Genomic DNA, 26,832 nt, shown 5'->3' on the forward strand with positions numbered 1-26,832 from the left:
CCTCTGTACTTTTTCCAGTTGTGTAACAGAAATCATCTGACCCACTGGCTAGTAATTGTAACCAAGAGTATCATTTGCCAAGAAATGAAAACCAACCAGGATAGGGTTTTATTTATAGTCCGGTGACTTACACAATACAGAAATCCACATTATCCACATCATGTCGAAATACAAAGACTGCTGAAAAATAAATAATTTATATGTAATTCATTGGAATACATTTGAGGAAGCCAGTCTTTCCTCTGGCATCATGAGGGGGGAAATACGTTGATGGCAGAACATGCTTATACCAAATGCACACAAATCTCTCAAGTCATCATTTGCCTGATCGCTCAAGTCATTCGGCTAGAAATCCATAGACTCTGTGGGTTTCTTATAGAATTTTTTAAAAACTATATGCAAACAAAGTGCTTCATTAATTGATTAATGCACAAAAAAAAGTCAATCTAGTCTGCTGAAACTGATATTTTTGTGGAAGTGGTGCATTTTGAGACATGTTCTCACAATTTCCCATTTATTATTATTGTGACAATCCCTTAGTGGCCTGTTCTTCAGTCTGATTGAAACGAACAAACTCACCGTGATAGTTTATGTGTTCTGGGAGATACAGGCATGTGAAAGGCTTTAGGGTTTGTTCCTTTGGTGAAGGGTAGATGTGCTAAAGTATTCAGGTCAGCAGAAACACACAGAAGAACGTGTAATTACTTAATTTAGTGCACAGACTGCAAGCAATTTGGCTTGTCAGCAACTTGGTTGCAAAACATTTTTAAGGTGTGTGCTCTTGACTCGCAGGCAACAACATGCTGCAAAGAGGAGACATTGTCAGCTTATCTCTCTTTTTACTCGTGTGCTTTGTGTGTTTAGGTTACATAATGGAGTTAATATTTACACCTGCCGTAGCTATAGTGGTCTGCTTGACACCAACCGATTGATGATGCTATTTTTAGTCCAACTACTTTCTTTTTAGACTTTTCCCCCCCTATGCGGTCACATGATTCACCTGTATGTGGAACTCTATTGCATTAGTGCCTCTGGAGAAAACTGTGAGACACCTGACACGAGGATTTGCATATCTTGTAGGCCTACTCTGCTCTGAGTTATTCATCTCATCTCCCTCAAAACATGAATAATAGTTTAACTCAATTGCTGCCCTGCAGAGGCTCTTTAACAGCCACGGCTTCCAATTATTTTTGGAGGCTTGCTGATGATCTGGAAGAACCTTTGTGTTAATTCGGAGAATAATCAATCAGCAAGAGCTCGTCTGTGTCTCTCTCTCTCTCTGTCTCTCTCTCTCTCTCTCTTCTTTATGTGATGTGGGACTCCCCCCCCCCCCCCCCCCCTCCTCTTGTCTGCTAGTCAAAAGCGCGATCCACGGTGCGAAAGCCTCATTTTCTCTGTTTTCCTTCAGGATGGCATTCTTCAAATATCTCCGCTCTGTTAAGAATGAGCTGATCCTCTTCTCAGCCCCGTTTCTTTTTCTACCACTGCCTTTAGTGATCGGGACATCGGTATGTAACTAACTCATTTAAATGCAACTTTACCAAATGATCAAAAGTGGATAAACACGACAACTCCTGGTGATTTTGGCGTGAAATAATGACAGTGCTGGATACCATTTGTCAAAACACCGGCTAGTCCTCTCCGAGTTCTTTAATTCAGTGAATTGGGGAGACATTTCACTTTGCGCGCGCGCAGTTTTAACACGCTGAACTAAATGAATCCGCAAACTTCAGTGCGACAGAGACATTTCCTTGCCTTCAAATGCCGTTGAAATGAATGAATCTGATTTGCACTGGTTCTCTCTCTTTTGCACCTGTTGATGCACTTGCGAGCATGAGAACTGTCCGGTGTTGCGTGATGCTGGAGCGCTCTGAAGTCTTGTTATTTGAACTCTGTGTTGTTAACCATTAAGGGTCGATGTGCAGCGTGGGAACACAGAGTCCGATCTGTCCACGTTGCCTATGCAGTGATTCTTAACCATGGGGCCGCGAGCGCCACCTAGAGGGCCGCAAAAAACTGAAGACACCAGAGATATTACTGTTGTCCATGAGACGCTCAGTTACGATACAGCTTCCCACCACCTGGTGGCGGTAATGCGTCAGTCAGTTGTTTAACAAGCTGCAATAAGCAGAAGAAGACACTCAGCTAGCCGCTAGCCTGTAGCGAAAGTTATGGATACGTTTTTAAAAAGAAAAAATGAAGACGACAGTGGTGCCATACCCCCCAAAAGTCTAAATGTGTGTGCAAGTACAACCCTGACTTTCTTAAGTACGGCTTTGTGAACGGAGGCAACGAGGCAGAGCCGAGGGCTCAGTGTGTGGAATGCTATCAAACGAAGCACTGAAGCCTTCAAAACATCACTAAACATGGCCGTGTTTGGTATCCCCAGCATGCCCAAAATCCTCATCTTTGCAAAGAAATCATGGATTTTCTTTCATTTCTTATGGACTTTTCACAAAAGGAGCCCACACACACACTGTCCAAAGTCGCCATAACCGCTGCAAGTCGGATCTTGCAGCATTTTGACGGAAAAAGACACATTACAGACCCGACAACGTGCTAGCGGAGGTTACCATGGAGCTAGTGGCATCAGAAAACGCTAGTACTTAAAGTACAAACCTTATTTGCCTCTTCTATAAGCCGTCAACCAACGTAAAATATTTGCGTAACTGAGCTGTTCTCATACTCAATCGTGCGCTCGGTCGCAGCCATTAAGCACAGCAAGTCCGCTACTCACACACCATGTCTTCGGCCATATGTACATAGTTTTTGCAATTTGCAAAGGCTAAAAATAAAAGGAAAATAATATAAAATCAAAATATAAAGGGAGAAACACCTTTAGTGTGTCAGAATATCATGTGGTTACCATGTGTCCATTTGGGTCTCCAAATGTCCTTTTAGAGCTCCGCCTGGATCTCTTCATGGAAGAAACTCTGTAGAATGGTCATACTTTGTCCAATCTTCTTAAAATTTGAGGCAGTTGTTCACTGATAGTGTAGTTACAGCCCTATACTGTCCTTTGCATGTACAGATACAGCCACAGGCAGTTATTTATACTGAAAGATTATTTTTTATTTTATGCAGACTCCAAAGGCCCACTGCTCTGTTTCTGTATGACCTACAGGTGTTCTGACACTTTTGATGTATATAGTCAGAGTGGTTCAGAAGCTACAGCCATTTTAATTTGGGTATGTCATTTTACGCGGTTTTGCTCCAAAATAGGGGTGGAGTTGAACAGGTAACAATATAGTTATTGAATACAAATCAAACCATGAGTGAGATCAATTAGTTAAACTAATAGTGTTAATATTTGAATGGGCCCCGGGACACTGTACTTGAAAAAAGGTTAAGAACCCCTGGACACGGAGACGTGCACACAGGCTGTGGACCGAGCATGTTATGACAGACATTCGATACAAAGCTGCCAGAAACAATGGCACAGAGGAGGGTGACAGAGTTGCAAACAACTGAAAACACAGTATCAAAGCAACCAAGGCTGAAGAACAATGTTTTATTAATGCAGAGCAATAAAACGTGAAAATATGAATATGACTTGTAATTATAATTGGAGGGGTGTTTATCTCAGAAGTGTACATGCAGGTGACCAGAAACAATAGAACTAAAAGCACACTTATCTTTAACCTTTGAAATATAATAATGTGCCATTAAAAATGATGGAACACTCACTGATGACAGAAGTTGTCTTTGACTTTACAAGTCTTTGTGTTTGTGCATTTTACCAGTATGTATCTTTGTGCAGGAGGCAGAATGCGCCTATGTGATCGTCCTGATGGCGGTGTACTGGTGCACAGAAGTCCTACCGCTGGCCATAACTGCTCTGCTCCCGGCCATCCTTTTCCCCGCGTTTGGCATCATGCAATCCAAAGATGTAAGTGAAAACAAACTGCAGCAGTGTGTTGAATTGACTCCGTCGGGGATGGATTTCTGTTCACACACATCTCACTCTGTGTGACCCAGGTGTGTATGCAGTACCTGAAGGACACCAACCTGTTGTTTGTGGGGGGACTGTTGGTCGCAGTAGCCGTGGAGCACTGGAACCTGCACAAGCGCATCGCCTTGAGGGTGCTGCTCCTCGTTGGCGTGCGACCAGCGCTGTGAGTGGCTCAGATGCTCGCCCACACAGCAGATTCTCTCTTTGGCTTCTCACCTTCAAGAACATTTCCGAATCATATCTAATCAACTGTGATATCAAAACACCAAGATAAAGAAACTATCTTCAAGTTGTTTATTGGCATCATAAAAATCTTTTTCTCTCTCTTTTTATTTTTGATTGTTGTAATACACTCTGGGCGACCTCTTCCCATCCAAGGCCACTAACGGTGTTACTGTTTTTCTTATTTTTATTTTTCATCTTCTTGACAGTTTGATGTTGGGTTTCATGGGTGTGACAGCCTTCTTGTCCATGTGGATCAGTAACACAGCCACCACAGCCATGATGGTGCCTATTGTCCAAGCAGTGCTCATGCAGCTCAACAACAGCGAGGCGGAGATACCTCAGATCCTCAGCTCAGAGGAGCAGGTCCAGACATCGGAGACGGACAGTAAACAGCCTCCACAGACAGCGAGACAGAGTGAGGGCCAAGGTGAGCCATGGTCGTCTTCACGTGCGGTGTTCTGATACGCTTTCACTGCTTGTAAAACTTGTTTGTAGCTCTTTTCATAACTTGCTCTTTGTTTGAAGCCCCTGTGGTGGTGGCTTTCTTGGATGTGGCGGCGGAGGCTACCATGCAAAAAGAGGCAGCAGAACAGAAGAAAATGTGCAAAGGGATGACCCTGTGCGTTTGTTACGCTGCCAGCATCGGAGGCACCGCCACGCTGACAGGAACCGGTCCCAATCTGGTGCTCATGGGCCAGATGAACCAGTGAGTGTTTTCCTCAAAGCTTTGTTAAGTCATATTAGTTTCAACCCTGTTCTATAAAATGTTTTAATTCATTAAATCCTTTCTTGTTTTCCTTAGACTCTTTCCTGAAAATGGGGACGTGATTAACTTTGCCTCCTGGTTCGGCTTTGCCTTCCCTAACATGATCCTCATGCTCACACTGGCCTGGCTTTGGCTGCAGTTTGTCTTCATGGGATTCAAGTGAGTTTGGTGACGGTTAAAGCTTAATTGCGGTGACATCGACTTGAAATCACATCAAGAAACTTTTACCGCACCAGGAGTGTGATTTAGTGTGAAGGTGACACAAAGGCTTTCTTTCCCGTGTGATCCCTCTAGCTTTAAGAAGACGTGGGGCTGTGGGGCTGTGAAGACAGAGAAGGAGATTGCTGCCTATAATGTGATCCGTGAGGAGCATCGCCGGCTGGGGCCCATGTCCTTCGGAGAGATCAGTGTCCTGGGTGTCTTCGTTCTGCTGGTGGTGCTGTGGTTCTCAAGGGACCCAGGCTTCGTCGACGGCTGGGCGACACATATCTTCAACTCCAAAGCAGAGTTTGTACACAATAATAAACCTCATGTTTCACTCATACATTAATCTAGTTTAGGTCTTTTGTATTATTTGCTTTCAAGACACTTTCTAAGTTTGTTCATTCCCTCAACGCTCCACTTCTCAGGTATGTGACAGATGCCACAGTGGCAATCTTCATTGCCGTCCTTCTCTTTGTTCTGCCGTCTAGACCCCCACGCTTCTGTTCGTGGAGGACTGACAGTTTTGACACAGGTGAGCCATCATTCTGGAAGTATATATATATTACGTATCATACAGCTATGTCCAAGTCTTGAAAGCTGGAGAGACAATGATTCAAAACTGACATTGGATTTATTGGATCTGTAGCATCCCATCAACCTGTTGGCCCAACTCCACCTCTGCTCACCTGGAAAGTTGCCCAAAAGAAGTTACCATGGGGCATTGTGCTTCTTCTTGGCGGAGGTTTTGCTCTGGCCAAGGGCAGTGAAGTAAGTGTCGGCTGTGTTTGAAGTTGTAAAAGATTTTCATGAGATCAAACCCCTTTTGTTATTGTTATTCAGTGTATTTACATTATGTAAAACCCTCTCTGAATAGTGTTTTTTTATTGTTGGTGGCAAAGTGCGCCATTCTCACACTGGATCTAATTTTAATTTGCATCCAAATCAGCCTAGTTATCTACGGTGTACTCTTCTACTGCTGTTTTAGGTTGCAGCTATGCAAGCTGAAAATGTCCTACTCCTGCTAGATCAAATGTTTCCCCTGGAATGTGTTGCTTTAGTTGTATTTATTTTGCATACTTATGCTGGAAATACCCCTGACTAACATTTCAAAGGATGCTGTGTATCAGGGGCATTCAATTAAAGTTCAGCGAGGTCCAGTTAGAGAGAATTTCCTCATCCAACGGTCCGGAACACCAAATAATATCATGACTTGCTCTATGATTTAGTCCCATGTATATTGAAGTAGCCAACAGTTGTATTAACGTCTGTATGTCGTCAACATCTGACTGTCAAATCAAATAAAGAAAGTTCAACTGAATAATACAAACAATATTTATTGTCAGATTTCAGATTGAACTGGATTCATTATAAATGATATATACTCCAATAACATGTAAATGTTCTCTTATGTCAATTCAAGGCTGAATTAAAAAATAAAATCCATATCAGTAAGCTTTTGAAAAATGTGACTCTTAAAATAAAGTACTTCATTCTAGAAAAATGAATTTAACTGAATTGTCTTTACCCTGCAGCTTTAAATTCAGTTCATTCAGGTGTGAAGTGGTCAATCAAAAAAGCCACGATATCCATATTATTTTCATCTTCTAAAAAGAGAAATTTGTGTGCAGGGACTTCATCTGTGGTTAATAAACCACTTGTTTCAGCTCTATTCCTCTCTGTTAACATTATTGTTGGGCAGCGAATTAATGCATTCGGATTCTGATCATTTTGGGCTCTTAGATCTATTATTTTTTGTACCTTCATTTTGGATTTGAGTGGGTACGTTTGCTCAAAAGAGTTGTGTTTTGTCTTCCAGTGACGCTTCCCATGCTGTCTCTGAACATATGAGACATTGAACTGTTTTGAACTGTCTGTAGGAAGAATGAAGATATATGAGTCTGTCTATTCTTGGTTAAAGACTCTGGTCTCTCTGGTCTTTCTGGTCTCTCTGGTCCACATTTCTCTTCTTAGAGAACACATGTGAAATAACTTCTTGGACTCACGTACTTCTCCGACTGTTGGGTCTCTCTCTTGTGTGTGTGCAAATGTCACTGCACACAACGGCATTTGTGTCCGGAACCGCCTATTAGTGACCCCTGCTGTATATGCTGCACAAAGCTGAATTTGAGTTGAATCACAGTACATGAGCAAATGTTGACTCAGATGTACACATCAAACTATTTTCACTTCCAGAAAAGATGTTTAATTTTTATATCTTTCTCTCTTTAGGAATCAGGACTCTCAAAGTGGTTGGGGGATCAAATGACTCCCCTGCAAAGCATCCCTCCCTGGGCAATTGCTGTCATCTTATGCCTGCTGATTGCTACCTTCACAGAGTGCACCAGTAATGTGGCCACTGCAACGCTCTTCCTACCTGTCTTAGCCTCAATGGTAAGTTCTCAGGGAGAAAATGAAATGTGTTAAGAAGCAGAGGCGTGATCTCAGACTGCAGGAGACAGACAATTATGTTTAGCGGCAGTGGTTCAGCAAGGTGGAGTGCTAGAGTGTAATTTCTTTTGAACCGATTTCCCCAATTGGAGTCCAGCATTGAAACTACTCCCAGTGGGAGCCGGCCTATTTTTCCTTGTTTGGTCCCCCATCTAGTTGGCCATTCAGGCTTAATGTGTTTGGTCCCCTTCCCCAGGCCCCTCCTCTCGTTAATACCCTGCCAAACACACCAATGCAGCCCAGTGCCTTGTAATACAGCCCACCCCCCCCCCGCTGCTGCTGAAGAATGGCATCACTGTGCCCGCTAGTCCAGCACTCTAGAGAACGCCAAGGCTGGGTTGCGAAAGCTAGCGAAAGCCAGTGCCAAGCAGGGGTATTCAGATGGATATTTTTTTGAGGGCGAAGCCCATTAGAGTGCACGGGGGTGTCCAACCCTCGTGTGAAACCACAGGTAGAAAGAAAAAAACATGTGATCAGCTGAAAGTGAGGAGATTGACACATTATGGCAATCATGGCGTGAATATTTATTATTTGATTCAAACAAAAAACCATCAGACAAGACAAAACACTGTCATCGTGGTGACCTGATCACAGAAGACTAACTACAACTTGCACTTGCACGCGTAGAGCGTTTCTATTCGAGATATCATGACTCAGGTCGGCGCTTGCAGGAATTACATCCTAATTACACCCACCTAATGAGAGTTCTCGCTGCGCAAAGAATTGCAAACATTTCCCTCTGACTTATGAGTCAGTGATTACGGTTGCAGAAAAATAGCCAGATGGAGGAGTGTAGGGTTTCGTGATGAAGGCTCTTTTCATCCCTGCCTTTGACTGTTGAAGCTTTCTGTGTGATTATTGCAGTCTCAGTCCATTGGAATCAATCCACTGTACGTCATGGTGCCTTGTACTCTGAGCGCCTCTTTTGCCTTCATGCTGCCTGTTGCTACGCCTCCGAACGCCATAGTCTTCTCCTACGGATACCTCAAGGTTTCTGACATGGTGAGTATGGCAGCAGTTTGTTTTGTTTGTTCAGTAAATGAGATGTTGAACATGCAAAGTTGTCAGTTTGGGGCCACTGTTACACTGTAAGAAGGAATAACTCTTAATTTTGTTGAAATAGTGATTTGTTTTCTTGCCAAAAGTCAGATGACAAAATCAATAGCATTCTTAAGGTGTCAAAATGTTGACGGCTGAACCGTTAGCTCAGTCTACGTTGCTGTGCGTGTGTGTTCGTATGGCAGCTCATGCTCTAACTGATCTGAGAACTCACCAGAGACTCCCAATGTGTCGGCCATTTCTATGTGGTCTCTCTCCCCTTTTTCCTCCCATCTCTGTATGTTTGTAAAGAATACTCATCATAAGTCCCCGGATGGGTACATTTCTTTGCTCAAGCTGAAATGATCTTCATGTCAGTAAACACACCGTTATTTCTTCATGGTAAATATGAAGACGCAGCAGGTTAGTTTAGCTTACTTCACTTGCCATTGTAAGAATAAAACATCGTCTGGCACATGACCCCTTGATAAAAGACCACGACTTGGCATTTTCACATTTAGTTTTTTGATGTTTGACGAGATAAAGCGTGTTGAGTAGGGGTGTACCAATACGCGTATTCGTATTGAACCGTTCGGTACGCATGACGAACCGGACAATGTGTTTTTTTTATTTAACCAGGTAGTCCCATTGAGATTAAAAATCTCTTTTGCAAGATATAAGTAACAACACTACATAACATTAAGGAGCAGGTTTTGTTTTTCATGCTTATGTTTTGCTAAGAAGACACCCCAGAAGACGGGTCACTCAGGTATAGTTCCATCATTGTTCAAAGTCAAAGAATAACTTTATGATGTTAGTTGTAATGAATAAATATATTTTAAAATAAAGTACATTTCTCTGGCATTTATAGTTTTCTACTGTACCGAAACGTACCGAACCGTGGCTCCACTGTATCGTACCCAACCCAACCGTGGATTTTGTGAACCGTTACACCCCTAGTGTTGAGTAGTGCAGTTTTGAGGTGCTCTGAGGTGAATTCTGTCGAGCTGTCTCCCCTTACTTCCGGTCTTTGTGGTAAACAAAGCTGACCAGCTTCTGGCTGTATAGCTTCCTATTGAACAGAATGACACAAGAATGGTATCATTTTCATCTAACTCTCAGCAAGAAAGTGAACAAGCCTATTTCTCAAAATGTCCAACAATTGTTTTAATATCCCTACGTGCTCTTCTTCTCCATCAGGCCAGGACAGGGATAGTCATGAACATCATTGGCATCCTTTGTATCACGCTGGCCATCAACAGCTGGGGCAAGGCCATGTTTGACCTGGACTCCTTCCCTGCCTGGGCCAACGTCACCGGGGTGTGAGCCTGGTACTGCCCACAGCACAGCAGAGGATCCACGCACACCCTGCCCTCCCTATCCACAGGTGCCAGACAAAGACCTCTGGTCAGAGCGACAGCACAGGACCACACGGTGGACCGCCGGCGTCCGATTGCTGTCAGACTACAAGGCCCTCAAGACTTGTTTTCATTGACACCTGAGTCGTTCTTGTGAAAGAAAGTGGTGATGAATATGATTGGGAAAGAAAGAAGAGTGGTTGAGGAATGAATTAAAAAACTTTTCGTATCATAATTAAGTGACAGCTACACTCATAAAACAGCATCACATTAATCATACTGTCAGTATTTATACTGAGATTTTATAATCCTCTTAAGCAGCTTAGGAAAGGCTATTCATGAGGCAAGACAAGTTTATTAGCACATTTCAGCAATAAGGCAATTCAAAGCGCTTCATTAACCATTAAAAGCATCGAGGCAAAGTGCAAAACAATCACATTATATAAGATGTAATAAATTGAAAAAAGATAAAATAGAAGAGGTATAATAAGCATAAGACATAAGATGGAAAATAAAACCCACTGAAAAATAATAATAATAATATTTGTTTCCCCGACATCAGTGGTGGAGATTATAAACGAAATGTTTTACATATTCACATGTAGCGACATCTAAATAGCATCTGAATGGTAAAATATAACAAGGTACCTTTGCACATTTACTCAAGTACCGCACTTAACTACATTTTTGAGGTACTTGTACTTTATTTAAGGATTTACATTTTGTGCTGCTTCTGCTTTTAATATTTTCCTTTTTTACTCTCGTACATTTATCTGACAGCTGTAGTTTTTTGTAACTTTTCATATCAATGTAATATGAATTATTATCATAGATTAAACTAGATATGAAATAGCCCCATCTCAGCCAGACGCAATATTATTTATACATTAGTATAATCCAATAGCATTAATAGAACACTGACAAGGGCAATTCAGCTGCCTAATCAGCACTCTTACTATTTGACACATATTTGTGTCAAAAATCAGTACTTTCAGTGATGTAAAATGTTGAATTCAACACTGTTTTTACATTATGGTGTAGCTACTTTTACTAGTAATAGTTTACTCAGTAAAAATAAAATCTAAATACTTCTTCCCTTACTGCGACCAAGAACTGAGTGGTTTGCAGGCACATCTTTCTAAGTAGATTTGAGGTAACGAACGCTGTCGGTTAGTTTTGACATTTTGGTATTTATAGATAATGGGCGAATATGAACAGTATGTCAGAAACTTGACAATAATCCCCCCTATGCTGATCTACAGGCTGTATCAGGATGTAGTGTATCATCACTACAACGCAAGAAACCTATGTGCCTTGTGACGACATTGTGAAATGTCTCCACTGCAATAATGAATTCTGACTGAATTGCAATAAAGATGATATTTCATCTTTTTTCTCTTCAATTTCAAGACTTTTGTAACAGGGAAATTAATAATACAGTATATTCTCTGCCGACGTAGCCAATGGAATGAAGTACTTCATTGGTCTGTGACGAACTCTAAAAATAAAAGACAAGTTTTGATATCGTGAGTTTTAATGTGTCTTTCTTGCAATGCCTCCACACACGGTGCTTTGCTAACACTTACAAAAACCTCATTCCTTTTCCATATAGAAAGGTATTTCAATCAGGAGAGACAAGTCAGATGAAGAAAAGACAATAGTTTATTATAAACAGACGATATGTGTTGATAAAGTCTTCAGTCTTTGGCGCTTGGACTCTACAGGGAGATTTGTAATCGAGGGAAAGCAAGAGAAGTCCCTCCGTGGAGTCCAGACACTGGTGGTGATGGTGGCTGATGAGGCTGATAGAATGATGAGTTGATGAAGCGGATGAAACTGCGAAGACTGGGCGGAGATGGGGAGGTGGAGGGCTGCGTAACAACAGCATGAAGTACTGAAGGTAGAGAGACAATCATATTCAAGAGAGTCAGCAGCAAGATGACAGGCCAACGATGTGCTATTGGATAGAAGAGACCAGCTGATCTAGACAGCTGATATCATGATCAACAGCCCATGAGTGAGCATGCGTGAGGAGTGATTGGCAGATGTATGAAAAATAAACCACGGGCTAAGGGCATGCAAGAGTATAGTCTTCCTTACTGAACTTACGCGAGAGCTTTATTTAGTCAGTTGTTCATGCACACAATATTTCTAAACTCTACAGAAACACTTGGTTTAAAATTTAAGCGACTGATGTCACAGCAAGATCTTAACAGTTTCCACTAATGGCCGAGTATGGGCTTTTATTAAGCAACTAAGAGGCTTTAATAAAGCAGGTGGAAATAAAACTGCTGTAAAAACAGCATTGTCATCCCTCAGAGTCTTCCAAAACAAAATGATTCCACTTTCATCACCAGTCGTCTCTTTCTCAACTACGCCCGCCTATTCGCCGTGTTCCTCCGCCTCTCGCTTGGTGACCTCTTGTCTCGTGCATAAAGCTGATATAATCCTGTAAACACAGTGCTTTGCACAGTAATCCTGCACTGAAAGGCCACACCTAATATATGTAGGCAAGAGCTCTGTGTCATTCTCCTCTTGCCGAGACGTTGCGTGAGCCAAGGGTCAAGGCGGTGATATTGTCCAGCGTCATAAACATTATGAGCTCAAAGAAGACATTTCACATGTCTCCATTTCAATACCGCAAAGCACTTAATTACAACCCTACCACTATCCCCATGATGAGAACTGTGTTTTACAGCAAGACAAAAGAGCATAAATGACTCTACATACATTATATAACAGCAAACCATGTTGGTGGCATCGTGCGGCAGAGGAAAACATGTTGTACTGCAGCAAAGGTAGCAGGGGGGAAATAGATGAAAGGATCACAACAACGTTTTAAACCTCAGTTCTGTTGGATGATTAAAATGTTCGACGGTTTGAAAGTGGTTAAGAAGCGGTCGGGTGCACAGAGAAGTTCAGATCACTATGATCTCGGGTCCCAATGGGGAAAAAAGCTGATGTAATTACAGTGCCTTTCTCTCCCTTTGCTGCCTCTCAGCCACCCACTCATTATCCTTTTGAAACACATCCTCACGTATCATAGCCTCCATTATTGGCTATATATACATGCAAGGCTTCAGTAAGGAAATTTAACCTGCAAGTTGTTCTCTTTGCTGGGGTTTCCTGCACATACACAAGACCTCTGGTAACCCCAAAAAAAACATTTATATTAGGTCATATAGAGGCATCAGTGCTAAATTGAAACTCTTTCACAACCAGTTAAAAGTTCCTTGAAGTAACTTTAAAGGTGCTAAATTTGATATTCAGAGCATTAATATAACAGCAAACAACTGCTATTTGCTGTGTAAAGATATTGTAGCAAACACCTAGCTGGGCCCGCTGGAGGGAAGGGAGGCCCAGGAGAACCACAACCAGGACAAAGTGGGGCAGGCAGGCCATTTATCTAAGGTTTCCGAAAGGGACTTTGGTGCTCAGAAGCAACTCATAGTAGCTTTAAAGGTGCAGTGTGTATGATTTGGGGCATCCAGCGGTGAGACTGTTGAACACAAACAACTTAAACTACTACCGTGTGCCAAGCGCGGAGAACTACAATGGCCGACGCGAAAAAGTGAAACCGTGAATGGCCCTATCTAGAGCCAGAGGTTGGTTTGTCGGTTCGACATATGAAGGACTCGTTCCTTCGGAGGTAACAATAACACGATTCTTATTTTCAGGTGATTATACACTAAAGCAGCGGTTCCCAAACTTTTTAGGCCGCGCACCCCCTTCTACATCCCGACCGGGTTCGCGCACCCCCCCCCCCCCCCCATTAATAAAAAAAAAAAAAAAAAGACGCAACAGAGCCTTTTAAGCCTTCATAGCCGCATAAGAATCGGACCAATGAGAGAACAGTTTGCTCGCGCGTGGCATTTGTTTACAAGATTTAGTCCGCTGTTAAATGTTGCAGTGTGAACACAAACCGAACAAAGGAGCAACTGCAACAAAGCAAACGAACTGAAGGTGTGAAAACGCCCTGAAACACTGCAACAAAGTTTCAATAACTTTCAGTGACAGAAGGCGTCACTTTTAAAGAGCAATAAGGATGTGAGGACACACGCACAGGCTCAGAGGCAGATTATCACATTTAATTTACAATTAATGAGCGACTAATGAAGCCAGGATGTCTTCGGACAAAGCATCGATGCGGCGACACAGTGTTGTTGGACACCGGGATCATGTCCAACTTTTTTGCTTCTTTCTCTCCAATCATACATTCCACCATCTCTCTGGCAGCTGGCAAGCTCACGTCTTCGGCGACTGTGTGCGGTAGCCCCTTTCTCGCTATTCTGTAACCAGATATGAAGCCCGTAGTGCGTCATTTATAGACCAACACATGAATGAGACTGCAGTTGTTTTTGGCTGTTTGTAACTCCTCCAATTTCGATATAAACAATGTAAGGGGCTTTTGACTTGCACTGGCATGCTTGGTGTTCAGGTGGCGACGTAAATAAGAGCTTCAGACTGTTAGCCAGAACCTCGCTGCACACCACGCACTGTGGCTTTGGGCAATCTGCGTTGCCAATCCAAGTGAAGCCCAGACACAGATACTTTTCATCATATTTCCTCTTTTTTTCCCAGTGTGATGCTCACTCTCGTTTCCTCTTTTTCACCTTGACTCCGCGATGGGCCGATGTGCTCCCGATTTGTCTGTGCTATCCCTTCCTCCTTCCTCCGTCTCATCTTCCTCTGACTCGATTTCTTCTCCCGGTCTCTCCCCACGCACCTCTCCGTTCCCCTCGCCTCCGATTCCTCTCTCTCTCTCTGTCCCTCTCCTCTTTTACGACTGATAGCTTCAGATGTCCCACCTGACAGTTTTTAAATTAAAATTACATTTTTTTTTTATATTTAATATTATTACACAATCAGACCGCCATTACACTTTTCCTCTCGCGCACCCCCTAGAGGCAGCTCGCGCACCCCCAGGGGTGCGCGCACCCCACTTTGGGAATCCCTGCACTAAAGAATACAAACTTATTGATATCATATTCTATTTCTGCCAAAAGATTCCCTCTAAACGCTACACACTGTTCCTTTAACTTGTTATAAACTAAGCCTTCTGGTTGCACAGATAGGAAGTAAGATTGATAAATTACTGAGGTCAAAAAGCAGATTTTGTGACTCGTCCACCCGATGGATTTGAGAGTATTTGGCAGATGGGAAGTCTTTTTAAAGCCACATTGGCCTCCCACCTTTTCTGTATCAGTTACCCATGAGGACAATATACAGCCTGTTTGATAGAATCAATCCTTCCTGGCTCATAAAGACTTGTGTGTAGAGATGGTTTCAGTTAGCAATGTATCCGATTAACTTGTGGACAAGAGGGCAGGCCAAAAGCTAAAGGATCTAGAAGAGGACAGAGGGCCTTTCTTTGTACTCTTTGGGTCAAAGTACATTCATGCTGACCAGGCTAAACAGTGCCCTTTACAATCAATCAATTATTTCAGCTCACATTGTGCTTACAATGTTCATATTCCTGAATTAATTTAGTCCAATCACTGCAACACCACAAAAAATGGAGCCATGTCATTCTGCAGCATAGGAAGCAATAGGAGGTGGGTCGGCCCAAACAGCAGATTCTAAATCCGGGGCCCTAAACAGGTTAATCCAGCCATGCGTATTAACTCATTTGCATGCCTATTAGATCACTCAATGACCCCTGTAGATGGAGGCACCGTCATCCAGAAGGGCCGCGCTCATTACATAATCTTACAGAGTCGCTTCATGTTTACTGGTTTCTGTTTCTTCTATGGGACTCTTCACCTTACAGGGAACACACTCCTTTTAGACACTTGTTTTGCGTGTACCACACAGGGTGAGGGTGACTCATCAGACTGTACGACCACAGTTCATCTGTTCTGTGCACCGCTTTACTCGCAAATCGGGAATTTTTAGCTGTAATAAGTATATACTATAGTTTGATTCTCTGAAGTTCTCAATTGACTGTTTTGATGAAACTGTCTCAAATTGACATTAACAGTTCACTGATTCAAGGTTGCCTGTCTGTTTTGTTGACCAAAGAGCATGTGGCTCCATGCCAAAGTGTCCCGATGGGATGTCTTTCCTTCGGACCAAGGACAGAATCACCTGATGCTGAGATTGTTTGATGTCTCCTCTTAAAGCCTGTTGCGAAAACAGATTTTTGTGATTGTTTTCATGCCACAGTGGCTCAGACAACTGAGTCCCATATGATGTCATGGGGAAGTTATCGTATTTTGCATTACAGCCCTGCGTGAAACATTCATTTACATTACATGGGCAGTACGTTTGTGGATAAAGAATCTGACTTGAACTTGTCCTCTTTGAAGAGTTCCAAAAAAAACATTGTTATGAACAAACATTGTTATGAACAAAAAACATTTTAAAGATTGAAATTACATTTATTTATTTGGCTTATCCCACAGAGACATTGATCTCCCCCTTCCAAACCGTCCTGCAATTAGAAAATGGGGTTTTACATTGCAAAGGAGTATTACATTCAATGGATTCTACTTTTTGAGACCACCTTAAACAACCCCTGAATTTCGGAGTGCTAATATAATTAAACCATTCAGGGAGGCAGGAACGTAACTCAATACCTATTTATTTCTCAATTGAATAAGGGGACTTGTAGTATTTGCAAAAAGTAATTGAATATGTCTTTAATTTAAAATGAATAATATTACAAAATTCGTTGTACTTTAAATTGTCAACTTAAGTACAATATCAGGTGATTATTATTGGTCATTTGATGGACCTTGTTCATAATGGTTCTATTAATGCTGACTCGTTATTAACCTTGTAAATCATTAAAACGAGGTGTAAAAAGTGTTTTAATGGCATTTTAATCAATAATTATCTAATAATGATTTGACAGTGAAAATTAGGAGATTTAGAGATAAACAACATGTTTTAGTGTGGACCAACATATCTCAACACTATAAAGGGTTAGTGCTCAATAATTCACGTTTTATCATGTGTGATGTGATATGTTGATATAAAGACCTTGGAATGCACTGCGACATTTAACATTTCAGTGAAGATACAGTGTGATCAGTTTGCGGGAGTTTCAGGGAAGTGGCTCCATCTGTTGGTGTGATTCAGCACCAACAACAACGTCTCAGGACGTTACTGAAAGGAGTATTTGAAGGACAAACGTTTGTATCGCGGTGTGGGATGACTTTCAACACATGGACACATTTCTAAAATAGAAATATATTTGTGAAATAGTATAGTATGAAGCATTGCAAAATATCTAACAACGACGCCATCATCTACCTGCTGCAACGAGCTCAGTCGCACCTGGATGAACCGGTGGCTCTGTGAGAATCACTTTCTTTGATTTCTCCAGTGCATTTAACACCATCCAACCAGTGCTGCTGAGTGAGAAGCTGCGGGTGGTGGGGGTGAACGCGTCCACTGTCTCCTGGATCACTGACTACCTCACCGGCAGACCACAGTTTGTCCGACTGGGCCGTGTGCTGTCTGATACGGTGGTCAGTGATACTGGAGCCCCACAGGGAACTGTTCTGTCTCCCTTCCTGTTCACCTTGTACACCACCGACTTCCAGTACAACTCGGGGTCATGCCATCTGCAGAAGTTCTCTGATGACTCTGCAGTGGTCGGGTGTATAAGGGACGGACGGGAGTCGACTCTTCTTCTTGAGGAAACTTCGATCCTTCAACGTGTGCAGCAGGATGCTGGAGATGTTCTATCAGTCTGTTGTGGCCAGTGCACTGTACTCCTGTAGTCTGCTGGGGGAGCAGCATTGGAGCCGGAGACACCAACAGACTTAATAAACTAGTTAAGAAGGCCGGCTCCATCATTGGCTGCAAACAAGACTATCTGGAAGAGGTGGTGGAGAGGAGGACACTGAAGAAACTATGATCCATATTGGATAACCCGGACCACCCTCTCCACCACCTACTGCAGGGACAGGGGAGCACTTTCCCCAACAGACTGATGCAGCTCCGCTGTCACAAGGACAGATACAAGAGAACATTCCTGCCCTCTGTCATTAGACTTTATAATAAAACACCTCTGGCCAGATCATCCTCCACATAACTACTCACTGATACACTGTTGTTTGCTGGGGTTGACTTTGCACTGCTGTTATTCACCTAGTTAGTTAATTTAACACCATTCTATTTCATTGTATATACTGTGCATTTGTGTTGTTTTATCTTATATATTCTATATTCTGATATTTAATTTGTCATACTCTGTTATTCTATTGTATATATTGAGCATTTTTTAATACTTAATATTTTGGTGACTCTGTTACTTTGCTTTTTGGTGTGTCTTGCTGCTGTAACATACAAATGTCCCCCTGGGGATGAATAAAGTACATATCTATCTGTCTATATCGTCTCATCTCGGCCCTTTAATCTCTTCTGTTTAACCATTCAAATCAGGACTTAAGTGTGACAATTAAATCAATGAGGTAGGTAAATTAGGCTGAATGTTCAATAACAATAAACCAAATATCTTTATTTTTTCAATTGTCAATATTTATTGCCTCATGATCATGAACACACGCTCGCTCTTCCTTAAGGTATGTTGAGTTCTTAAATTACACAAATATAACATGATGTATACAACTAATGCAAATTAACCGTAAACATCAAATATCAGATGAAATAATCAGCATTAAATACATCTGTATCAATAACCTAGAGGCACAGGTAAATATGACTAAATCTATGGTTTAAATACACTTATACTGTCATCTACTGGTAAAAATGGTAAACACTTTGACTTTGCATCTACTTCACGTTCACTAAATCAACAGCACAATACGGTGGAAATATAAATATCAGTGCCTACAGCTCTGAACACGAAAATGACTTTGATTAAACTATATCACGAACTGTATTGCATCAAACAATGCACCGATTAATCGAAAAGTTGATTATTGCTGTGTACATAGATAAATGAATATTAAACAGCATATAGTCAACTACTGATGCGAACGCACTCCCATCGGCCCAGATGAATTAATTAATGTATTCATTTCTTGCATACGGTCATTATATTGCCTTCACTTTTATTTTGAAATATTCTTCTTTCGGGTTACCTGTTGTGCTCTGCGTCTCGTTTTAAAGGAAAAAAACAAAAAGTGATTTGCAAAAACGAAAAACCATGGTATTTCCGTATTTCCGACTGAACGGTAAAACGGATGACTAAAACGTACACGGACCTTGGGGGACTAACGGTAAAACAAATGACCAACACGTACACGGACCAGAGAGCTTATGTCACCGCAGACTGACTCACAGGAAGTGAATGACAGTTGCTGGACGTTCACGTGCTTCATGTGACAGCAGAGTTTACAAGACATTCCTCACACTGACAGAGACGCTCTGACACACACTCACTAACACACACACGCACACAGCCGTGAATGGAGCAGTAACAGCCGCTACTGAATCATGGAGAGCAGCGCGCAGAGCTCACCTCTCTCTTCATGGAGTGAATGTTTTCTAACTAAACGGATCCGCATGTTGGTCCCTGTTGGTTTCAAGACCGAAATAAAAGAGTTGTCTAAACTGTCCGGACCAGTGGTGAGTAGCCTGTATTTAATGCACTCTCAAGTGTCCAATCATTGCTTGATTGATTACTAACTAGAAAATGCATTTCCTGCTGAAAATGCGTTGGAATGCTGAAAGCTGAAATGAATCTCAAAAACATTGCTGAAAATAGATATCCAATTTTTAAAAAATTGCAAAAAGCATAATACTTCAAAAAAGTTGAAAGATTACAAATATGAAGTTATATCACCCCTCTCCTGAAAGAGCTGAACATTTTGATATTATAACGGTTTCTGTAGCTTAAAATAATTCCAGTGGTAGTGATATTTGTTGTAGTAGAAGTTGTAGTTGTAGTAGAAGTATTATTAGCAGTATAAGTATTAGTAGCATTTGAATAAGTACTAGTTGTAGCAGTAGTGATATTTGTAGTCTCAGTAGTAGTAGAAGTTGTAGTCGAAGTATTAGTAATTAGAAGAAGTAGTAGAAGTAGTAGTATCAGTAGTCGTAGTAATAGGCAAGGCAAGGCAAGTTTATTTGTATAGCACATTTCAACAACAAGGTAATTCAAAGTGCTTCACATAAAACCATTAAAAGCATCAAAACATAAGGCAAAAGAAAAGGAGATTTTAAAACAATTAAGAACATTCATTAAAACATAAAAAAACAGTGCAAGAAATAAAATGCAGTAGTAAAATGCAGAAATGCAGGAAATTGATTAATATATGAATTGAACGTGGTTCAATTAAAGGCAGCAGCAAACAGCAACGTCTTCAATCTTGATTTAAATGAGCTGAGGGTCTCAGCAGACCTGCAGCTTTCTGGGACTTTGTTCCAGATATGTGGAGCAGAAAAACTGAACGCTGCTTCTCCATGTTTAGTTCTGACTCTGGGAACAGAAAGTAGACCGCTCCCAGACGACCTGAGGGGTCGGGATGGTTCATAAGGTAGCAGCAGATCAGAGATGTATTTTGGCCCTAAACCATTCAGTGCTTTATAAACCAACAGCAGGATTTTAAAGTCAATTCTTTGTTGGACAGGAAGCCAGTGCAAAGACCTCAGAACTGGAGTGATGTGATCCACCCTCCTGGTCTTAGTGAGGACTCGAGCTGCAGCGTTCTGAATCAGCTGCAGCTTTCTGACGGACTTTTTATTGACACGGACTGAATTAACAGCATTCCATAGCCGTATTAGCAATTGTGGTATAAGTAATAATAGTAGTGGTAGTAATAGCAGTAGTGGTAATAATAATATTTATGGTAGCAGTAATAGCAGTAGCAGTAGTAGTAATAGTAGCAACAGCAAAAGTTGAAGTAGTAGTCGTAGTAGTAGTAGTAATACTAGAAATATTAGCAGTAGTAGTAGTTGTCGCAGTATTAGTAAGAGCATTCATTATTTCAACAAAAAAGCCTAATTTTGAGCGAAACGTTTAAATACAGTTAATCCATGAGGCTTTTATTTTGAATGGGTGGGGCTGGGTGGGGGAGGGAGGGGGAGAGGAGACATAATCATCATGTTTGACACATAAACAGAGGTTATTAAATGACAGGCTTCATCACAAGCAGTTCAGTTAGAATTCACTCTCTGGGGCTTTTATTTTGAAATGGGGTGTGGGGGAGAAGGGGCGAGGAGACAGAATCATAATGTTAGATAAACACAAACCAGTTATTAAATGACAGGCTCATGTCCTTGTGGACAGAGTGGCAAAATACAAATGTTTTTTTTCACAAGAATCTCAAGCTGCTCTTCACTCTGGCGGTGACATCACGCACTCTAAGCTGCGCAATACACACCCATTATAAAGTCAGAAAAGGGCTGAAAAATCATAAAAGTTAAATTGCTGCAGTTCAAAAAGTTTAAAAGATATCAAAAAGCTGAATCATGTTGGCAATAGTTGACGGTTTTCTCAACATTTGAAAGTTGAAATGGTGTCTGTAGCTGAAAGTATGAGGACGTTGAAGGATTTTAAAGTTGAAGACGTTTAAGAGGATTTGAAAATCTTCTCCATAGACATCCCATTGAAAATAAAAAGCTTAATAATTCAAAAAGTTTAAAGGTTAGACATATGAAAAGTCATAGCACCCCTCTGGTGAAAGAGCTGAACATTTTAATTGTTGGAATGCTTAACAGCATTCCAACAATTAAGCTTGTACCGTTTAGTGTACAGGCCAGGGTTGAAGTAGAAGAAATAGGCCCACAACCAAATACTTGTCATTTACCTGTAAAGTAATCACAATCTTTCCATTCATTTTGATTTGATCTCATCAGATTATGGCCCAGCTCATGGTGTTTGCAGTGAGTTTTGTCAGCACTGTTTTCTGTGGCCATCTGGGGAAGACGGAGCTGGCAGCGGTGTCGTTGGCGATATCAGTGAGTCCAGGACAGGAGTGTTGTTCCAGTGAAAGTCAAACCAATAAAGCAACAGAACATAATCCATCGATGTTTGCGTTGTATCCTCAGGTTATTAATGTCACAGGTATATCTATTGGAGTGGGTTTGGCTTCAGCGTGTGATACTCTGATTTCTCAGGTATGAGCCTAACACACCATTTTTCATTAGGCGAGACAAGTATTGACAAAATAAGAAAATGCTCTTTGGTTTCAGACTTTTGGGGGCAACAACCTCATGAGAGTTGGGGTGATCATACAGCGGGCGATCCTCATCTTGTTACTGGCGTGTTTCCCCTGTTGGGCGATCCTCGTGAACACAGAGCCCATCCTGTTGGCTGTCAGACAGGAGCCAGAGGTGGCCAGGTAAGCTGTGTCACAACTCGCATGTCTTCTTTTCCCGCTTTATTTGTTCATTTAATATATTTATGTATCGTTTAAAAAGTGTGTACTTCTGGTTGATGTTGATGGAAAATCTCTTTTTAGTTTGTCTCAGATGTACGTGAATATCTTTATGCCAGCACTTCCTGTAAGTATTTCAAAATAAGAATAAGCAGTTGTAAAAAAGACTAAATTGATATATTTATAATGTTCTTTTTTCTTTGTTGTGTTTAGGCTACATTCATGTATTCATTACAAACAAGATATCTGCAAAACCAGGTAAGGTTCATTGTTATTCAACATTAAGTAACTCTCTGATGAGCTTAAATAAGGACAGCGCAGGATGATTACATGAAAGAGATGCCAGATAGCCTGTGAATTCCTTCCTCGTATCCACAAAAGTATTATAATACCGTACAATGCTAATATATTGACTTCTATTTACAGTGTTGCTGTTGATGTGACGTTAGAGATAAGTGCTGTCCGAATTCAGTTGGGGCAAATTAATGTGATTGAAGCCACAAAACCTCCATTTGGACCAAATGTTTTTTGGTTTTTTTTGCATTTATAAATCAATCAGTTTGCAAAACACATGCACATATTTCCTGTCCAGGTGCTGAGTCTACAAACGGTACTGTAAATCCTGCATCCCAAGAACTCAACAACACTATAGAATGGCCCCCTTTCCATTTTTATTTTATTTTATTTTATCTAGAACAAGTACAGAGGCCCTTTTATTAGGTACAGAGGTATCGAATCATCTGTCTTCTGTCTGTTGATGTCCTCCGTTAATCTCCTGTAGTTTTCACTTTGCCTGTTGTCTAATTATGAATAATATGTGGCTCTCTTTCAGGGCATCATATGGCCGCAGGTAATCACAGGCGTCGTGGTCAATCTTCTTAACGCTGTCATCAACTACATCTTCCTTTACATATTAAATCTGGGAGTAGCGTGAGTTTCGCCTGTTGCCTCTTTCAGTAACACAATTGCTGCTTACATCACCAATGTCATGCAACGAACTACTCTTTCCAGAGGTTCTGCTGTGGCCAACACCATTTCCCAGTTCTCCATGGCTGCAGTTCTCTATTCTTATATCATGTGGAAAGGTCTTCACAAGGCCACCTGGGGAGGTGAGAAGCACATTTGCATTGGAGGACCGTGAGCCTGCATGAACTAATAATACTCCAGTTGCTTCTTTCATGCCAATGTTAATGAGCTATCGCGGTGATGAAGGAAGCTCAGAGGGAGATGGTTGTGGTTTAATAAGGCTGTAGCTCAGGAGAAACTCACCGTTTTCTAATAGTTATTATTCATTGTATTATTATGATTTGTAATGCTGCTGCCACAAGACATGTTTGGTTGGAAAACAAACATCTAATTAATTGTGTGAAAGGAGTTTCAAGAGCACTTTACACCCATCTTCAGAGAGAAACTAATATCCATTCAAGGCCGTGTGTGCAATTTGTCAGCAATGCCTGGAACAACCACAATACAGTGACGGTTTTGTGTGGCTAAGATCTTAAACTTATGCAGGAAAGTTACCATTTCTCCCATCCCGCTCCCCCCACGGCAGTATAAAACGTCTTCCATATTTGATACGCTGAGGGAACAAACTGTGGTTTAGTTCAGAACTCAAGGCTTGTTCCACTACAAACACGTATACGAGCTCTTTTCTTATTCTCTTCTTTGCTTCCCGGTTTGTTTAAGACATATTTAAGAATGTTGTGGTAGATCTCAAATCAAATGAGCGTTGATCTGCTTATGATATGTTCCCAGCAGAGCTCCTCGGAGTCGGTACAGATCTGATTGTTGAGACAAGGCACTGATCTGATCTAAGCTATATTTCATACGCGTGAGTGATATAATGATGTATTGCTTCATTATTTGACCATGCAGGCTGGTCTAAAGAGTGCCTGCAGGACTGGAGCTCATACATCAACTTGGCCATCCCCAGCATGGTCATGATGTGTGTTGAGTGGTGGACGTATGAGATTGGAGGCTTTCTAGCAGGTAATGTCATGGGCCACTTTGTTGTGTAAAGGGTTGCTGGTGTGAAATCTAAGTGCCGTTTGTCATTGACAGGTCTAATAAGTCAGGTGGAGCTTGGAGCTCAATCGGTTGTCTATGGACTTTCTACTGTTGCATACATGGTAATCTTTCCGCAACCAAAATTCATATACATCAAATTGTTATTTTCTCATATGAATCCCCTATTTGTACACGCAGTGTACCAGTATGTTGATATTGCGTTTTTGTTCTTAGTTCCCTATGGGTTTCAGTATAGCAGGCAATGTAAGAGTTGGAAACGCCTTGGGAGCCGGAGACACGGAGCAGGCTAAGCTGTCCGCTAAACTAACTATGTTCTGTGCAGGTCAGTAAACACCATTTCTATGCTATCTGTTAATATCTTATCAAAAGCATGCATTTGGAGATAAGTTAATACTTTGGTAATTGTTAAATAATTCTAATTGCACTCAAGAAACTGCACAGCTTCTCGTTGGCCAACATTAGAAGACTGTGGTTGTCCTCTGTGTGAATATAAGTCAGTTTACAAAAAGTAAACTAAATCAGCACCTTTTGCATGATGCAACCTGTGGAAAATGAAGTGTGTTGCTCTTTACCACAGTGTCGATCTCCATATGTTTGGCCGCTCTCATTGGGAGCCTGAAGGACCATATCTCTTATGTCTTTACATATGACAAGTGAGTAGATCTTTATCATGTGTTTTTCAAACCGCGACTATACTCATTACCTTTGGGGGGGAGAAACAGTGTGTTAACATCTACAGTGTCAAGTCTGCAATAATCTGTCACTTAAGTGACCTTTCAACATGACGTGCATTACAGTGAACTTTGCCCGGCAAACTCTTTTAAACATTAACTTGAGGGAAGTGTTACGCTCGGCATCACTGTGATTTTGGGGCAATTTACTGATTTCTCTTTGGTCAACGATAATATGTCACAATATATAACACGCAAATCTCATGGTCATTTTTTTAACCTCTCTTCAGTGTCAAACTGTTAATTTTGAGTCTCTTTACCATCAGCCAAATACGGGAAAGGGTTGCTGATATCATGCTTTTATATGCACCATTCATCCTCCTGGATGCAGTATCAGTAAGTATCTCTGCAATTCACATCCAAACAAGATCCCTTGACACACCTATATATTGTTCCATTTGCAAAATACATGTCTAACCACCTCTTTATTGTGTTTGCATGACTAGGCAGCCTCGGGAGGCATCATAAGAGGAGCTGGTAAACAGAGGATTGGGGCTATTTGCAACATTTTTGGGTTTTATGGTGTTGGTTTTCCCATTGGAGTGACACTGATGTTTGCTGCCAAAATGGGAATCAAGGGTAATATTTACAGCATGTTTTTAAGCCTTAATCTGTTTGTTTTTGCCACATTTCTGTCTGTCTGGTCATTTTTTGTCCCCATAGTCTATTTTTAGTTCGAGATCTGACTCAGCTACACTTAAAGCTAAAGATGTAAAACTCTTTATTTCCGTTAGGTCTGTGGATAGGCTTGTTTACCTGTGTGGCTCTGCAGTCTTCATTCTTAATTGTCTACCTGGTAAGAATGGACTGGATGAAAGCTAAAGTCGAGGTTAGTATTCAGAGGTGCATCTTCCCATTCTAAATGGACGAAGGCTACTTCTTTATGGTTAAACGTTCACGCATTGTTTTTCTTCCAGGCTCAAATCAGAGCGGGAGTGTGTGCGAGCTCCACAGACACAAGTAAGTAAAACATTTTATACTGCTCGAGAAAAAGAAAACATTTATCCTGTTCAGCAGGGAAAACTATGAATTCTTCCTGGAGACTATAAGACATGTAGTTTAATAGTGGTACATTGCTTCAAATGATACATGTACTCCAGCACCTTTTAAGTCAATGCAAAAGCTTAATATCCTTGTAGAGTGTGGTTGTGTGTGTGTGTGTGTGTGTGTGTGTGTGTGTGTGTGTGTATATATATATATATATATATATATATATATATATATATATATATATATATATATTTTTTTTTTTTATATATATATTTTTTTTTTATATATATATTTTTTATATATATATATATATATATATATATATATATATATTTATTTTTATATATATATATATATATATATATTTTTATATATATATATATATATATATATATATATATATTTTTTTTTTATGTATCCAGGTCCCCAACCAGATGATCCAGGGAACTCACCAGGGCAAAAAGACGCCATTGACCTGGTTCACACCGAGGTGGAACCAGCAGTACAAACAATGGAGAGGTTCTCTCACAGGACTCTGGTTCTGCGTAGAGGGCTGACTCTGGCTGTCATGCTATTAATCCTGGCTGCTGGAATCATTCTTAACCTGCTGATCACTAACTTGTTTAAATGAACATGAGCAAAGGCAGATGTTTGTATTCCAGGATGTCAAAGCAGCACGTGCAGCAGGAAGGCACACGTGCCGATGGACAGTACACAGAGTGAGAAATTGTGTATGATCAATGAATTACTGTCAAACTAATAATTCACAAGATTTCCCAGTGAATCTGCAGTGTTT

The 26,832-nt window shown here is 41.1% G+C and overlaps 2 protein-coding genes across 2 annotated transcripts; both read left to right on the forward strand.

The window, feature by feature from the left end:
* The first annotated feature begins 1,403 nt into the window (after window positions 1–1,403).
* Window positions 1,404–11,518, forward strand: slc13a5b (solute carrier family 13 member 5b). Its single transcript, XM_079271308.1, has 12 exons — window positions 1,404–1,508; window positions 3,761–3,889; window positions 3,979–4,115; window positions 4,384–4,604; window positions 4,703–4,883; window positions 4,980–5,102; window positions 5,238–5,450; window positions 5,573–5,679; window positions 5,794–5,915; window positions 7,377–7,538; window positions 8,460–8,597; window positions 9,834–11,518. The coding sequence occupies exons 1-12, from the start codon at window positions 1,410–1,412 to the stop codon at window positions 9,957–9,959; spliced, it is 1,758 nt and encodes a 585-aa protein (XP_079127434.1). The 5' UTR covers window positions 1,404–1,409; the 3' UTR covers window positions 9,960–11,518.
* A 7,884-nt stretch (window positions 11,519–19,402) lies between these two features.
* slc47a3 (solute carrier family 47 member 3) lies at window positions 19,403–26,667 on the forward strand (the record flags this gene model as incomplete). Its single annotated transcript, XM_079271639.1, has 17 exons — window positions 19,403–19,534; window positions 21,767–21,868; window positions 21,959–22,027; window positions 22,103–22,251; window positions 22,372–22,414; window positions 22,501–22,545; window positions 23,120–23,217; window positions 23,299–23,396; window positions 24,163–24,276; window positions 24,349–24,416; window positions 24,529–24,637; window positions 24,893–24,968; window positions 25,313–25,382; window positions 25,493–25,625; window positions 25,781–25,875; window positions 25,964–26,006; window positions 26,471–26,667. 17 exons carry the CDS (start codon window positions 19,403–19,405, stop codon window positions 26,665–26,667), a joined length of 1,641 nt encoding a protein of 546 aa, XP_079127765.1.
* Window positions 26,668–26,832: the final 165 nt, after the last annotated feature.

This window comes from Melanostigma gelatinosum (genome assembly GCF_949748355.1).
Source record: "Melanostigma gelatinosum genome assembly, chromosome: 7".
Taxonomy (NCBI): Eukaryota; Metazoa; Chordata; class Actinopteri; order Perciformes; family Zoarcidae; genus Melanostigma; species Melanostigma gelatinosum.